Below are 15,897 nucleotides of genomic sequence, written 5' to 3'. Positions count from 1 at the left end.
GGATGGGCCCTCCACTGCCGGCCCGGAAGAATGTCCGAAGGACCCAAGGTACTCGCCTAGAAGAGTCCTGAGCAGAAGGGCCCTGTGGCATCTGGGCTGGGCTTTGTTGGCTCCCCAAAGCTACGTCATTAGCCGCACAGAGGGGGCTGCCACAGCTGGGCCTTACGCTTTGGGTTTCCGAGGCGTGATTGTGCACCGGCAGCGTGGGCATGGTGTGCCGGTGCCTCTGAGCTGAGACAAGTCCCACAGCAGCTGTGGGAAGGCAGAAGGGCTCTATACCCCATCTGCCCCCTCATGACAAGTGGCAGTGCTCATTTTCCAAAGAGAAGATGCACTGTTTCCCACTGCATCTTGGTCTCCTCTCCCCTGAGCCCAAGCTGACACGTCTGCCTGCCCACGCGGTGGCGTCCCGCAGAGCGGGGCTGTGCACAGGGTCCCGTGCAGCGTCACGGAATCACGACACCCAGGGAGCAGCAGCCCGAGGCCCCCATCCCGGTGGACATCTCCCCGTGAGAGCCTGAGGTGTTCCGAGGGGGAACGAGCCGAGTGAGGGGCTCAGAGCTCCCAGGGAGCCCTGTTTCCATGCAGTTGTTCCAATGCCTATGTGGGTGACGCCAGTTCTCAGTGCCGAGGAGCACGAACCACCCAGCGCAGGAAAACAGGTCAGAAGCACAGCTCAGAGACCAGGCAAGAGCAGTTTTATCAATAAAATATTTAATCAACTTATCTGTACAAAATACCAAAATGGTTAATGAAGGGTAGACAAGCTTGTGTAACAAATATATACTGCTATATAATTGTCAAGAAAAATAGAAATTGCTGTTTTACAGTTCATTTACATGTCGATATGTACACTCTGTTAAACTTGAGAATACATACACACAGTGGGTTTGTACCTGCCCTTGGAGAGCTCCCTGCTAGCTGGCCAGGGCACAGGCAGCATTCGCAACGTCAGCTGCTGATGCCCAGAGGGCCGGGCTGGTGAGTGGGCAGACAGCCCCTGCTCCAGCCCCCTAGCCTTGGAGTGCTGCTCGGGCCCAACCAGTTCTGAAAGATTACCCACAAAGGAGATTTCGCCTTGAGTTCAATGAGGGTTTAAAAACCACACCCCTCCCCTTCTTACAGCAAGTGTCACTGCAAAATGACAGGGACTTCTAACCATCCCCCCGACAGTTAATATTGTCTGTAGCGGCCGAGGGAGTGGCACGGTACTGGGCGGTGACAGTGGTGCCGTTCCTTCGAGCTGTGCCCATTTTCTTAAATCCCAGGTCTGGGGCCGGATCACACGTGCTCGTTACGGGCAGGGCACCGTCATGCGGACGCTGCGCCTCCCAGGACCCGCGCCAGCAGCGCTGCCTGCTCAGTCGTGCAGGCGTTCAGCGGAAACCTTCACGGTGAGAGAGCTGCTGCTTTATGTTTTTAAAAAAGAAAAAGGCCCTGGCCGGTTGGCTCAGCGGTAGAGCGTCGGCCTGGTGTGCGGGGGACCCGGGTTCGATTCCCGGCCAGGGCACATAGGAGAAGCGCCCATTTGCTTCTCCACCCGCCCCCCCTTCCTCTCTGTCTCTCTCTTCCCCTCCCGCAGCCAAGGCTCCATTGGAGCAAAGATGGCCCGGGCGCTGGGGATGGCTCCTTGGCCTCTGCCCCAGGCGCTAGAGTGGCTCTGGTCGCGGCAGAGCGACGCCCCGGAGGGGCAGAGCATCGCCCCCTGTTGGGCAGAGCTGCGCCCCTGGTGGGCGTGCCGGGTGGATCCCGGTCGGGCGCATGCGGGAGTCTGTCTGACTGTCTCTCCCCGTTTCCAGCTTCAGAAAAATACCAAAAAAAAAAAAAAAAATCCCCTGCTAAAGGGCAAGTTGCAGTCTGCATCCTAAGCCTTGTAAAAAATGCATTAACTTTTCATTTGAGGTGACAGACTTCCAGCTAAAAGACCTAAAGTGATGCAACTATGATTCTTTGTTACAGATAACACAAAAGCTGTTTGCACCACAGTATAAAGTACAATGCAAAAAAAAAAAAAAATGACTAAGGCTGCTGGTGACACATCCCAGGTGGAGAACAGCAGGGAAATTCCCGTTGCCAGAGTCTCTGTTCCTGGCTGGGAACACTCTCTCCTGAACTGGACAGTCCTTTTCTAACCAGAATGCTGAGGGGCCGACTCTGCTCTGACCGACAGGTCCTGGCCCAGAGATGTTGTATAAGCTGCTCGCGGGCGCGCCCCTTCCTCGGGCTGCCTGTGTCCCTCGAGCCCAGCTGCTGCTGCCCTGAGCCGCAGGGCAACTCGGACACATGTACCACTTCTGCCCTCAGTGACCTTCGGTCACTCAGAGATGACCGTGCAGACAAGGAAGGTCCTTCGACACGCCTTGCCGCTGCTTTTCAGACTCCCTCAGCCCACTGAGAAATCCAGGTGGGGGCTGCCCACCCGTGTGAGGTCTGAGACAGGCATATGGCAGGTACAAACCGTGTGCAGCTCCCCGAGGCTGCCCGCTCGCTGGCCTGGATGCTGCCCTTCCCAGCTGGTGGCCCCAGGAACGTCCCCAAGGGAAGTGTCGCCCTGCTCCCTGGGTCAGTGTGTCAGCCTCTAACTCAGCAGCTCTCCTGTGAACCAGCCTCACAGGAACTGTCTGCTGCGTCAGACATGAGCTCACCTCGGCCCTGCGAGCTCCAGCCGAGGTGCCAGGGTCTGGCCGGCAGGTGTCAGAGCGGGGTCTAGGCCCAGAACAGGCCCTCACCCCTTTCCTAGATGGAGGGACTAGATGTGGTTGTGGCCACCGCTGGTCAGGTGGAACAGCACAGAGGTGATTCTGCAAAGAAGGCAGCCCCCTAGGCCACCTGCTGCCTGGCCTAGTCTCCAGCCACACTCCTCTGTGCCAACCGCTCCTGTTTGCCAAGGCGGGTGAGAGTGGCAATGCAGAAGCAAACAGCTGGTTACCTCCTGGGCGGTCTGACCAGGCATCCGACTGTCAGAAGCTTTTCCTTGCTTTACTAGACAACTTATTTCACATCCCATTGGGGGGGGGGAGGGAATAAAATGTTTCTGCAGAAGGAAGTTTGTCAGGCAAAAAAAATGAAAAGAGAAAGAGCGCAGATTGTGCTTCAGACAGCAGCACGCTAAGCTGTCCTGCCGGCACCCTCCCCCAGCTGCAGAAGCGCCTCTCTCAGGAAGTGGCCGTGAACTCTGCAGCCCTCTGGCCGCTGGAGGGGGGCTCATGTAGGAAAGAGCAGTCCTTCCTTCTGCCAGCACAGATGCAGGAAGGGGCCAGCAGCGCTGCTCCGGGAGGTCCATGCGGCAGGAGGAACCCACCCATCGCCTACTGACTGTGCACTTTTAAGGATAAGCATGACCTGAAATGCAAACTAATTTTCGATGACCTACACTCTTTTCACCGTCCTAGGTTGCTCTGCGGTGACTCCTGCAGTTGCCATGACGCCCCAACCCCAACATTCCCGGCTAGGCCAGAGTCTGTGGCGGAGTCCCAGGCCCCCTGTAGGCACGGCACCTGCACCAGCAATTACGCTGAAGCTGGTGTGTGAACATCGTAACCAGAAAGCATCCCTGAACAAATGAAGCCCACACGGCAGATGTCCAGCCCTCATCACCCCCAGGGATGATGGAGGCCAACTTGCCGCCCTCTCCCTGCAGCCACGTCCACGCAGGGGACTCTCCGTGGGTGGGAGGTGCGGCCCTCCTGGAAGAACAGGCCCTTCTCACCTAGCGCTCCCGTGGGAGCCACTTCTCAGTGCAGGTCCACACTCCGGGGACAGGTGAAAGCCTGGCACAAAGGGAGAAGCCTGCCCCAGCCTAAATGGCCAGAAGTCTCTAGCTACAAAAGGCCCAGCTGCCTGAGAAGTTAGAAATAGCATCTTTTGCACTTCCCCATTAGGCTCTCTTCATGTTAAACTCTGTCCCCGTTTCCAGCCTGTAAGAAAGGAGAGAGCGAAGAGGGCTTCTGACGGCCCTGGTCCCTCCCCCGGCAAGCTGGACCAGTCATGGCCGTGACAGTGGTGGCTGAGCAGGGGGTGAGGACCTGCTGGGACCTGGTGGAGCAGTCCACCCTTACACAGGCTGGCTTCCCTCGCCCAGGGACACTGAGACAGCCCCAGGTCCCTGTCTGGGCTGCCAACAAGGGCAACCTATTCTTTCCGTTGCTACTTCCACAGAGGCAGCAGCAGCAGGTGGGACCCTTCCCAGGACTCCCCACAGGACAGTCCCAGCCCAAGTGTGGCTCTGTGCATCACTGTGTGAGCACAGGGGAACTCGAGCTGGGTTGGCAGTGCCTCCCCACAAGGACACAGAAAAGGCTGGCTTTGGTGATCAGAGCCCCACTCCCGAGGCCCTGGCCCACCCTGCACCTGCCTTGCTCCAGGTGGAAATCAAAGCAGCATCCATGAAGCATCAACAGAAGGTACGAGTATAATGGACACACACGGGCAAGAGCTGGGACACTGTGAGAGGTGGCTCTGGGGCTGGGGTCAGGGAGGGACCTTTCTCAGGAGCAGTCACATTCGCCCTGCCTCGGAACTATGTGAGTGAGCTTTGGGACCAGGTAGCATCCTGGAACGAAGGGACTAAGCTGAAGCTCGGGGGATTGATGGCCACAATCCGCCTAGACCTCTCAGGAGGCCCTTGCAGCAGGGGCAGGTGGCCGTGTGGGCAGGGGCCCACGGTGGGCTGGGCCTGGAGTGCCACAGGCACCCTCAGAGAGATCCACTTCTCACTCCCGAGGTCTCCTAACTGCTGGTTCACTGGTCCCTGGCCTGTCCTCCCTTCCCAGTCCAGACATTTCTCAGGGGACACCACAGGCCCTCCCTCCCTCCCTCCGACAGACCGCTGCTTTCCAGAGCTACTGTCTTCCCAGCCTGCCTGACATCCCACGTGAGGCCCCCTGGCCACAGCCCACTGAAAGGCCCTGCCTTCCTGCCCAGGGAGCGTTCTGTGTCCCCACCGACATGTTCTTCAGCCGTCAGCAAGGTCCCAATGACACTGGTGGCCCAGAGATGGCTGTAGTGCTCTCTGTCCCCCTCGTGGGGTTTTCTGAAGACCAGATTCAAGCATGGAAGACTGATGTTTTCTGTGCATAAGCTGCTCTTGGAAAGAATTCAGTTTTCCTCCCGGCTTTAAGAGAAAAAAAAATCAGACTGCAATCCCTAGTTATTTTCTGCTATAAGTGTGAATGAAACTGAACAGGGTGAATGATTGCAGGATTGGAGTTCTCCGACTGCACCCACAGGGTGCTCAGTACTCTTCCAGGCACTGAGAGCAAGGCTCATGTGAGAAGTCCCTGCACAGGGTCTGGAGGGTCTGACTGCACTGTCACACAAGCCACACCTCATCTCTTTCCCATGCCACTTTAGCAATAAAATGCCAGGACAGTGGAGTAAAGGGCGGTGTGTGCACAATGGAGAGGCACAGCCAAGCCTGCTTCCCCACGCCAGGGGACAAAGCCCGCCACCCTCCCAGAGGGCCCAGCCCTGCTGCTTGGGAAACCAGAATTCAACCAGGGAAGCACTTGGGCATGGGAGGACACGGTCACCTGCCAGTACAGGGGCCTCCCTTAACGCTGAAGTCTGGCTGCCTACAGCAGTGACCAGGCCGTTGTGGTGTTTGGCTGTTGTGGCATTTGGCTGTTGTGGTGTTTGGCCGTTGTGGTGTTTGGCAGCTGCGCCATAGCCCCGTCGCACCTTGGCTAGCCTGCCCTGCGCTCCCCCCTAGCCGGAAGTGGTTTACACGATCTCAATAGTGGGGCACAGTTCTCCCCAACAAAATGAAAAGTGCTGCTTACTTCAGAAGGAACACTTGGGTGACCCCGGGCAGGTGGTCACCGACACACTTACTCCCTGTGCCAGCAGGCAGCTCCCCTCTAGGTGGGGCCTGGAGTTCCCAGCTGGGTGCTCTGGCTCCATTCCCCACAGCCCAGAAGACAGACAGACAGACAGTCCAGGGCACTACCAGCGGTGCTGGCAGAATCCCTCCTCCACACCTCGTCAAAGCGAGTCTGCCCGAGTCTCTGCAGACAAAACCTGCCCGTCTCCACACGTGGCTGCCCTTCCTCTGTCATTTTTACAAAGTGACACACATCCTCTCCGTTCACCTACTTTTAATTCAGAGCCGTGGAGGGGGGCTGAGCAGAGTTGGAGAGGAATGCGGGTGGTCCCTGGTGGTTAGTGCAGCTTCAGAGGAAATCCAAAGGCATTCCTTTTGTTTGTAAGCAAAGAACACACTGAAGGCATCTGGAAGTGTCACTGGCCAAGGACAACACTCCCCCACCACCACCCTGGGGCAGCCTGGACTCAATCAAGACCAAGAAGACACCTATATCACTTCCATCTTGGTAGAAGGCGGTGGGTCGGGAGGAAATGGAGAAAATGGACGTTTTTTTCTGCCTTTTATGGCTCGGGCTAAATCAAATTTCTTCTCATCCTCTATTCCCCATCAATTTTTTTCTAGTCCCCAGAAAAGTATGAAATTTACTTGCTTTTGTCCAAAGTCTTAAGTACCCTAGAATTTCTTCAAAAGAATATTTAGCTCTAGTTTTTCATGAAGTCCCTTTCCAAAACTTCTGGTACTACAACTTTTTCCCTTCATCATGACAGGTATCGGAGCGGTCACCAAGCAATTGTTATTAAAATCATAGCTTAAAAAATAAGTGCGGCTTCTCTGGCAAAATCCATAAATATAACGGGACCATCTCGGCCCAGGCACTGGAATTGGATGGAGGTGTAGGATAACAGCCACTCTGGGATTTGGGGGGTTTAACCTGAAGAGAATGTTGCATTTTCTGGTAATTTATAGCTACCCACCTAGCCACAGCCTATAAATTCACATTACAAGTGTGTTTCCTTCTCCTTTGGGAGAATTTTACAGGATAAAAAAGACTCAGGTGGGGCCCTTAAATAAATTAGCTGTAACTACATCTTTCATCTCTCCCCCTCTCTCTCAAGAAAGTAATCCCCGAGAGTTAAAATTTGTATAACTGTCCCTGGGCCTCAGCATGCAAGACAAGCAGGGTGGAAAAAGGCCTCTGGGGGCCTGCAGAACACCCAGCGTGGCCTCAGCCGGGAGCACTCTGGAGGGCTACAGGGGCTTCCCAAGGGCTCCCCCGAGCCCAGACAGGTGGCCCCAGCTCATTTCTCTCCCCTTACCCAACCATTTACACTGGCCACAGAGGACTCCCAGGCAGAAATGAACCGAATAAAGCTATGAAGGCTAATATATTCGAGCTTCCTTGTCCACAGAGAGACAATCCTACCCTCAACAAGATTCTGGGGCAAACGGCCTGGGGGGTAGACTTGGTAAGCAAAGAACACCTCTGCACCTTCACACCAAGGCCCGAGCCTTCTGAAGGGGCCACAGCACCCCCTGCAAATACAGGCGGGCAGAGCGAGGATGGGAGCGTTGGCCCTTCCTTCTGCTCTAAACCACTGGTGTCGGGAGTTGAAAGCTCACAAAAGCACTTTTGTGTGGCTTCACTTCCCGTTGTTATCACAGTGCCAGAACTACAGCAACAACACAGTGGAAGTGTGTAAAAGCCGACAGAGACTTGATAGCTGAGCACAAGCACGTGGCGGCCCACTCGAGTCTGTGCCCAGGCCTTGCGAGCCCGGAGAGCCTCCTGACAGCTCCCTGGGAAAGCTTCCTAGCAGGTCCCCAGGAGAAGCCAGAGCTGCCCTTCTTCCCCATTCCCAGACACGGCGCTGGCTTCCTCCTGAGCCCCCAGGCACGCCAGCACCCCTGGCTGCCCAGATGGGCGCTTTCGCAGACCTTGGCAGAGGCACCATCCCAGTTCAAACCTCTCTCCTGTTCCACTCCTACCAAAGAAATACTCTCTCTGCTTTCTAGATCATTCCCACTAGGAACTGATTTTAAAAGACGGTGGGGAGGGCGGGTACTGACCTTTGCAGAATTCTAACAAGCTCTACACTGTTCTTTGGAACGAATGTTCACTTTCAAAACTGAGGGGACACATTCCATTCTTAAAGTCAAAGAAAATAGATAAGGCCTTTGCAGGGACTCCTTCCCAGAATAAATTGCCTTGGTGCCACGCAAACCTTCAGAGACGGTATTGCTGCTGTCGGTCCCGGGTGCAACACCCCGAAGCACCCACGCGGCCATTGTGCCCCACACTCGGCCAGAAACATAAAGGGGTCAGACAAAACTTGAGCAAGTACCCCTTTAGTTCACCCATTCTGCAGCCCCCAACTCCCTGACCTGTTCCTACCCAGTACAGGGTCTGTTATTTTAACATGAACACCGATCCTCTCCCTGAAGGAGGCAGTGGGCGCCAAGGCCATCGGTTGGCAGAGGACACATAGCTGTGACGTTCCATAGCATCAGGTCGTCGCCACCCAGGCTTCCGGACGCAGTCCCGGTAAATGCGTGCGTGAGTGAACGAGTGTGTAGGTGTGAGTGTGAAGGTGCGCCCTCTCTCCGTCCGGGCGCGGAGCCGGAGTCCGACCTGCACCCACGCTCGGTGACGGCCCGCCCGCAGCTGCTCTTCAGCCGGGGGTCCTCCGTGGCGGCGCGCTTCCCCCTCCCGGCCCGGCCCGCATGCTACCTGCAGCCGCACGCCTCCACCACCATGTCCTCGTACTGCTTGTAGACCACGTTGTTGGCAGCGTCGATGTAGAGGATGCTGATGGGACTGAGGCGCGCGGGCACGCAGCAGGAGGCTGGCGCCGCATCCGGCGCCATGGAGTTGAGAAGCGTCTGAATGATGGCGTGGTTGGTGGGCTCAAGGTGCGAGCGCAGGGGGAAGTCACAGACGCCCTCGCAGTGATATGCCTGGTAGTCCAGCGGCGCGATGATCCAGTCGTCCCAGCCCAGCTCCTTAAAGTCCACATGCAGCGGCTTGCGGCTGCAGCGGCTCCGGCCCCTGCGCCCCTGGCCCCGACCCGCGCCCCCGCCGCTGCCCTGCGCGACCCGAGCCCCGGCCAGCGCAGTCCGCCGCCTCCTGCGCCCGCTGAGAACAGCAGCCGGGGACCCAGTGCCGGGACCCGGGTCGGGCGGCCGTTCCGCAGTCAGGGCCGCCCCGAGCGCGCGGGTCTGGGCGCGGATCTCCCGGAACAGGCTCTCCTTCCTCTGCGTTCGGGAGGAGACGACCAGCAGCGCGCGGTTCTCCGACGCCGCGCTCCCGCCGCCCGGAGAGCCGAAGCCCAGCCGGCTCAGAGCCAGCGGCGCCCGCGCGGGACCCGCCACCGCGCGCAGCAACAGGCAGAACGTGCGAGGGGCGCGCGGCTCCCGGCGGTGGCCCCGGACGGCGTCCGCCACGTCGAACACCTCCCAGCGCGCCCTGTGCAGGGGCTCGGCGGCCCTGGAGGACAGCAGGCTCTGCGCGCGGGCGGCCTCGGGGCACGTGGACAGCAGCAGCAGCGGCGGGGGGGTCGTGCTGCCGGCGCCGGGCTCCGGAGACCCGCGGCGCAGCACCCGCAGTTCCGCGCCTACCACCTCGTCGGCGTCGGAAAGGCTGGACACGTCGAACAGGAAGCTCTGGCCGGTGTCAGCTGCCGATTCATCTGCAGAGGACGGGCAGAAGCGGAGAGGGGGGGGGAGCAGAATGAGAACGGAGTCCGCACTCCTGGCCGCGGGGCCTCCTGACTGCGAATGGCCCGGCCCGGATGCGGGAACTGGCCCGCGGGAGCCGGCCCCCGCCCCGCGGCTCGGCCCCAGCCTGGTCCAGAGGAAAGGAAGACTTTGCCCCGACTATCAGGACCAGGCTTTGGTTCATCGACCCCAAAGTCTTTCCAGGCGACAACCCACGCACACCCACTCACTGCTGAGCCAGGAGCGCAGCCCCACAGCCGACACCAAGACTCAGGGCACTCCAGTCCCGCCGCCTGCCCCGGAGCCACGGCTTTGCGGGAACTGGGTCCGGTGCCAGACTTTCGGCTGGTGGCGGACAGAAGGACTGGGGGGGGGGGGGCGCATCAGAAGTCCTACACTCCTTCCAAGGCCCGGAGTTCAGGCCGACTGTTCGCCCGGGGTCCCGCGCGATATGAGGATTGCTCGTTATTACTGCCCTGCCGAGCCTCTGAGAGCCGCGCTGAGCCGGCTGTACGGAACCGAACATTCTTGTCCCCTGAAAACTCGGCTCCTCCACTGCCTCGGCCCAGCCTGGACCGACATGGCAGCCGGCCACGGAGCTCCCCACGCAGGCCGGGACCTGAGATTCGCCCAGAAGGGGACGCGTCAGCAGGGCTCCAGAGACCCTCCAGTGCGTTCAACCTTCTCGCTTTGCCCAAGGGGAACTGAGCCCCAAATACGGGTCTGGCTCGACCCAAAGTCTCGGAGCAGCGAGCGCTGCTGATCGCGATCGGAAGCTCCATGCTCAGCTGCCCAGTGTTTCTTCGGCCTCTAGCCTCCAGTGGAGCGGGGAGCAGCCCAGGAGAGCAAGGAATCCTCTTGCAAGGGTTGGGGCAGGGCGACTCCTTGCGCAGGGACGGCGGTGGGCCCAGTGAGGTCTCGCCTGCAGGACTCGCAGGTCCCTTCGCTGGCATCTTTTTTACCTCTGCTATGACTTCTCTCAGGCTTTCATATTTTATTTCTGGTCGTAGATAGTTTTTTCTTTCAGGGCTGGGGGGGGGGGGATGTTGAAATTCCACCAAGCAACAGATAAGGAGCTCCCTTTGAAGAAGGTCATATGGTTTCGTTTTGTCCCAAACACAGAAAATGTACAGACTCCCCCCACCAGTGGAGATTTGCTCACCGACCACCAGCGCCAGGCCCTCCCCTCTGAGGTCCAAAAGTCTGGGCGCTACCAGCGGCCTCCGCGGACCTCAGGCAGCCCTGCTCCAAGGTGAGGCTCAGGACGGAGAGGGAGGCAGGAGAGGCAATGGGCAAATGCTCTTCCCACTCCCCAGACACACTCACTGCACAGCTCCCCCCCCCCCAGGGCTCGCTCACTGGAGCACTTTCTATGAGCCTTCAAGGTGAAGGTGCTGCATCCACCTCCCTCCAGAGGGAGGAAGAAAAGGAGGCCCTACCAGCCTTGCCAGCCAAGCCAGAGCCCCAGAAAAGACTTTGGCTCGGGCTGGGACTACGGCGGGCCTAACTGAACCACAGAAAGAGCATCGGTGCCTCTGGCAGCCTGGAGCCCTGCGCCCCGCAGCTCAGTGACCAGGCAGCACCAGAGGGCTGGGGCTCCCCTGGCCTGTACGCCAGGACGCTGCCTTCCTAGAAGCACCCAGCACCCAGTCCAGGGTCACACGGGCCCTCGGAGGATGCTTGCAGGTTCCCTGCAGGATGTCCCTGCACCCAGGTTCGTTTGTAGGCACGCTGTGTGTGCTGGAGGGCTGGGTGATTCGCTCACTGCTCCGAGGCAGGGCCAGTCTGCAGCAACCCTTCCTTTCCAGCTGCATTTGCCTTCCTTTCTCTCCTGTCTTCCATGCTGGGTCTCTGGCTGTTTAGAATTAAGGCCAAAATTACTTAAATCTTCCTTATCTGTCTGCTTTAATGACATCAATACAGATTAATAAAATCCAGATGACACAGCGATCACCACGGCCTCACCCACGTCCTACCTTTGGAGGGCCGGGAGCAAGGTGGGGCCCTCGGTCCGGCAGAGGCCTGCGTTTGTGAACCGTCGCTGGCCCTCCTCTCCTCCCCACACAGCGAGTCCTCGACCTCCGCTGGCCCAGGGGCCCGGCACAAGGCCCAGGCACCCATGGCTACATACACACCTACACCCTGACGCGGCCTGCTGAGAAGGGCCTTCTTCGTACTCGATGATGCCACCAGCCCCTCTCGGGAGCCATTTGCTTTAGTCTGGTGCCTGCCTCTGTCTCGCATGCCTCTGAGTTACCCCAACTTTGTACGGCCCCACGAGACCGGGAGCCGCCGAGATTGCTGAGACTAAGCAGCCACCGCCACTACCGCTGCCTATTAGTCCCTCTCGTCTGGGCCCTTCTTCCGTTTCTCCGGATCTCCGATCAGCCTGCCTACTCGAGGGGCCCCGCCGGCCGCAGGGCCAGAGCAACCCCGTAGAGGGGCCAGCGCAGCCCTCTCGGGCCCAGCCCCGCGAGCTCTCGTCCCAGTCCGGGCGCAGCAGGTTCGGGCGCGTGGGCCTTGGCGAAGTTTCTAACACCTGACCCTGGGGCTGGGGACGCGCCCAGAACGGAGCGGAGCGGGGGCGCGGCTCTGGCGGTGGCCTCCGCCTGGGACCCGACAGCATGGACAGACGCAGGAGAGGCATGAGTACCTTGGGTCGCCTGGTCTGCAAAGCCAGTGATTGTGTCCGCGCGGCGGGAGCGGCCAGAGCCCGAGGCGGAGGCGGCGGCCGACCCCGCCGGAGTCCTCCCGGCCAGGGTCCTATAAAGCGACATCATGAACTGGTGCGGCACCACCGAGCCGTTCCTGAAGCCGGAGCCGGTGCCGCGGCGCGAAGCACGGGCCCCGGGAGCCGCGGCAGCAGGGGTAACCGAGGCGCCTGCAGCCTCGGCGAGGGTCCGCCCGCCGCTGCCGCCGCCCCCCGGGCTCCCGGCCGGCCCTGCCCCCGCCGCTCGCAGCACTGCAGCGGCTTCGAGCCCGTCGCGGGGGCGGCAGGCGCTCAGCAGCCAGAGGCACAGTGCAGCGGCCGCGCTCAGGTCCATGGGCTCCGTGGGCCAGGCGGGCGGGCGGCGCGAGCTCCGTGGCTCCGGGAAGTCCCCGGGCGCCTTTTGAACATAGTGTTTAATAATGGGGGAAGTGTGCGCAGCAAGCAGCGGCCCCCCCTTCTATCCCACCCCACCCCACCCCACCCCCGCCCAACTCCCGGAGCAGCGCCCCCTGCTGAACACTTTAGTGGCAGCGCCGCGCCCCCTACTCCCGCCTAACGCGGAGTCCAGGGCAGGAGCTCCCCCACCCCCTGCCCCACACCGGACCGCTGCGCCCCTACTCTGGACAAGAGAGTGATACCAGCCAGAGGCTCCGGCACAAAACCGGGCCCGCCTCTCTTCCCCAGGGCCGTGTTACCACCCTGTCCGCCCACGCTGCGCCCCGAGCCAAATGCGCCCTCCAGATTCGGAGACTCCGGGGAATCTCGCCTACCCGCCGCCCGCCCAGCTTCTTCCCCACTCCCCTCCGAAGAAGCACCCGCCCCTCCCCGCCCATATTCCGCGAGTGCCTGAGACGCCGGACGTGGGCGCCAGAATGGCTCGCCCCGCCTGTGCCGCGACAAGGTGGCCAAACGCGCACAGGGAGGCCACCGGGGCGCGCAGAGGCCACAAGGGCGCACAGGGCTGCCACAAAGGCCCGTTTTTGATCATTAATTCGACTGTTCCCCACACTGCCAGAGCCACTGGAGAACGGAAGAAGCGGCAGGAGCAGGGAAGGGGACCCGTAGAGAAGAGGGAGAGCGGCTGGAAGGGCAGGCCGGAAAGACAGATTGACATGGACCAACACTCGGAGAGCAAAGGTTTGGGCGTGTAACGTGGGCTTAAGCCGAAACCCAGATTTTAAAGGAGCAGAAGAATTACGAAAGCATCACCGAGGTGATGAAGAGACTCCCGGGAGGGAGTGGCGCCCTCAAATTCATCTGTGCGCGGACGGTGACGACAGTCTGCCCGCCGCTAGGGGTCAGGCTAACGGAAACGGGCTACCGAGTGTGTGGGGTGCAGGTAGAAGCCGGGAGGGCGGACGGCGAAGACCTGAAGGAAGCGGGGTGGAGGGGTGCCTCTGTGCTTCTTTTCTCGCTGCGGTTACCGCGCGGGGCCAGGGGTCGGTGGAGGGGGCGCCCAGCGGCTGTGACGCCCCGGAGCACATCCACGAGGGCGGCGGGGCACCTGTGTCCGTGGCCTTCAGGGCAGGTTCCCAAGGCCACGTCTCAGGGGCAGGAGCAGGGGAGCGTGGTCGTGGGCGGGTGTTGGGTCAGCCTCACCAGCAGCCAAGTTGTCCCCAGATTGCGGGAACGTCCAGCAGAATGACAAGACACCATTAGGCAGACGGAGAGGCTGCGCCTACCGGGTCCCCGAAGCAGGGAAGGCTCGTCCTTTTCCTTTAAAATTACATTTGCTACGAAACTTGAAATCTAGACAGGGGCGGTGCGTCACGGTCACTTTGAGTGGGTGATCAGTGTCAACGTGACGTCACAGGGTCCAAAGTCTCAGGAGCTGCGACTCTCACCAGGATGCGTCGCACTCGGGCGCACGGACAACACCCGGCCCAGGGCCCTGAGCTCCCGTGCACCGGCTGCTTCGTCCCACGCGAACTCCTCGCCATAGCGTGGCCATCCCGGCCACTGTGGAGACACGGCCACTGCAAAACCGGGACGCACAGGCAATGGTGACAAGAGGAAAGGCCTGGTGAAGGGTCCCTCCTCACAGACCCCAGGCGGCTCAGGCGGGCGGAGAAGGGCGGAGACTAGCTTGGGAAGGTCCAGGCTGTCAGGTGGTGTGGGACAGAGATAACCAGGGCCGGATCTTTGGGGCTGGGTTAGACAGCGGGGGACCAGGAGTCCCCGCCACGGTTTCACTGGTGCAAGGTCACCAACCAGTAGTCAGGCTCAAGACTCAGCTTGGGCTTCCTCTTGGGGCGTGGGTAGCCTTTGGTGGGCGATCCAGACAGGAGGGAGACTGGGAAGTTGTGCTCTGCATGCTGCTAAGAGCATTTTGAAGGAAATCCCTGTGTTGCCCCAGCGGTCCCTGCTGGGTAGCTGTTGATGAGGTCCAGAGGCAGGTGCAGGCAGTTCAGCCAAGGCTGGGAGAAAACTGCCAGCTGGAGCGCTAACTTCCTTCTGCATCAGTCTGATGACACCCCCTCCCTCCAGAATTCCAGGGTCCACCTGTTTCAGAGAGAGAAGGTGAGTTTGGCTCCAACCAGGGAGGAGGGGAAAAACATTCCGGGGTGAGGGCCCCCCACATTCTCACCCCAGATCCTTACCTTGGAGAAGACTTTGCTGTTCACCCATCCTCTGAGAAGCTGTTTGCTTTTTCTGAGCGTTTGGTTTCTGATTCAGGTCACAGAACCTGGGGACCTGAAAGAACCTTTTGGGTTAGCTAGGCCAACTTTCCATACCACACCTGAATTGTAACGAATTGCTACCCAGACGGTGCATGCCCACTCGTAAAGACGAGGCTCCCTGTGCCAGGCAGCCTTCCAATAGCTCTGAACATGACGATGTTCTTTATACCAGACCCGTGAGCACCACAGCATCTCTCCATGGCTACTTTGTGGTGGGAGTTTGATGCCACCTGGGAGTGTGACCCTGGCACACTGCATTGATGCCGCTCAGGAAGTTAGTCTTGGATTCTGCCAGCTAGAGTCACCTTACTGTGACCTTAAGGCACCAGAACTTGAACCAGCTGCAGGAGCAGCCTACTCAGCTTCAAGCAAGCATTTCCTGCCACATCCTGACACCAGCCCCTCATGTCTGATAATGTGAGCACAAATAGGTCCCCATAGAGACAGCTTGCATTTGTCATGAAGCAGCCAAGCCCCCAAGGAGGGGATGTGATCAGCACCTTGTTACTTGGCATCACAGCCATTTCAGATGACAGGTCCCCTCTATGGTCCTGTGCCTTTGCTCTCTAGGCAGCTCAGAAGGTCTCACAACAGCCTGCCCTGAGCATGTGTAGGGCTCAGCCTCTGCCCTGCTCACTGTTGGGGTCCTGGGTCCCTGCAGAAGAGCACTATTTTGGAAGAGATGGAACAAGTGCCCACTGGGTATGACCGGCTGATGCTCCTGTAAGTCAAGAGACCAGGAACTGCAAGCTCAGGCAGTAAGTCCTTCAGCCCTTCCTGGCTTTAGATCCCCAAACACACAGCAAGGCTGACAATCAAATGTCCACTGAGGGTTCACCTGCGAGAGGTGGAGGTCGTGCAGGCATAAGGCCACTGTCAGGAACCCCACCAGGAGCCTGCCCTCTGTCTGAACCCACCTTGGCCCCTGGCCTTTGTGACTCAGAGCTGAAAAGAGGACAGTATCTCCA

At 59.6% G+C, this 15,897-nt stretch overlaps 1 protein-coding gene across 1 annotated transcript; it reads right to left on the bottom strand.

Annotated features, from left to right (window-relative positions):
- Nucleotides 1-2,138: 2,138 nt before the first annotated feature.
- On the bottom strand, nucleotides 2,139-12,600 carry GDF7 (growth differentiation factor 7). The gene is made up of 2 exons (XM_066386262.1): nucleotides 12,192-12,600; nucleotides 2,139-9,510 (listed from the first exon to the last, which is right to left on the bottom strand). The coding sequence occupies exons 1-2, from the start codon at nucleotides 12,580-12,582 to the stop codon at nucleotides 8,549-8,551; spliced, it is 1,353 nt and encodes a 450-aa protein (XP_066242359.1). The 5' UTR covers nucleotides 12,583-12,600; the 3' UTR covers nucleotides 2,139-8,548.
- Between the last annotated feature and the right edge of the window lie 3,297 nt (nucleotides 12,601-15,897).

Source organism: Saccopteryx leptura, chromosome 5, assembly GCF_036850995.1.
Source record: "Saccopteryx leptura isolate mSacLep1 chromosome 5, mSacLep1_pri_phased_curated, whole genome shotgun sequence".
NCBI classification, from domain to species: Eukaryota; Metazoa; Chordata; class Mammalia; order Chiroptera; family Emballonuridae; genus Saccopteryx; species Saccopteryx leptura.
This window is presented reverse-complemented; position numbering and strand designations above follow the sequence as displayed.

Excerpts from the sequence above, each read along its gene's own strand:
- GDF7 (XM_066386262.1), bottom strand. The coding sequence starts at position 12,582 with ATGGACCTGAGCGCGGCCGCTGCACTGTGCCTCTGGCTGCTGAGCGCC. Across the intron at positions 9,511-12,191 it reads TGCAGACCAGGCGACCCAAG|ATGAATCGGCAGCTGACACC; the intron begins GTACTCATGCCT and ends CGTCCTCTGCAG.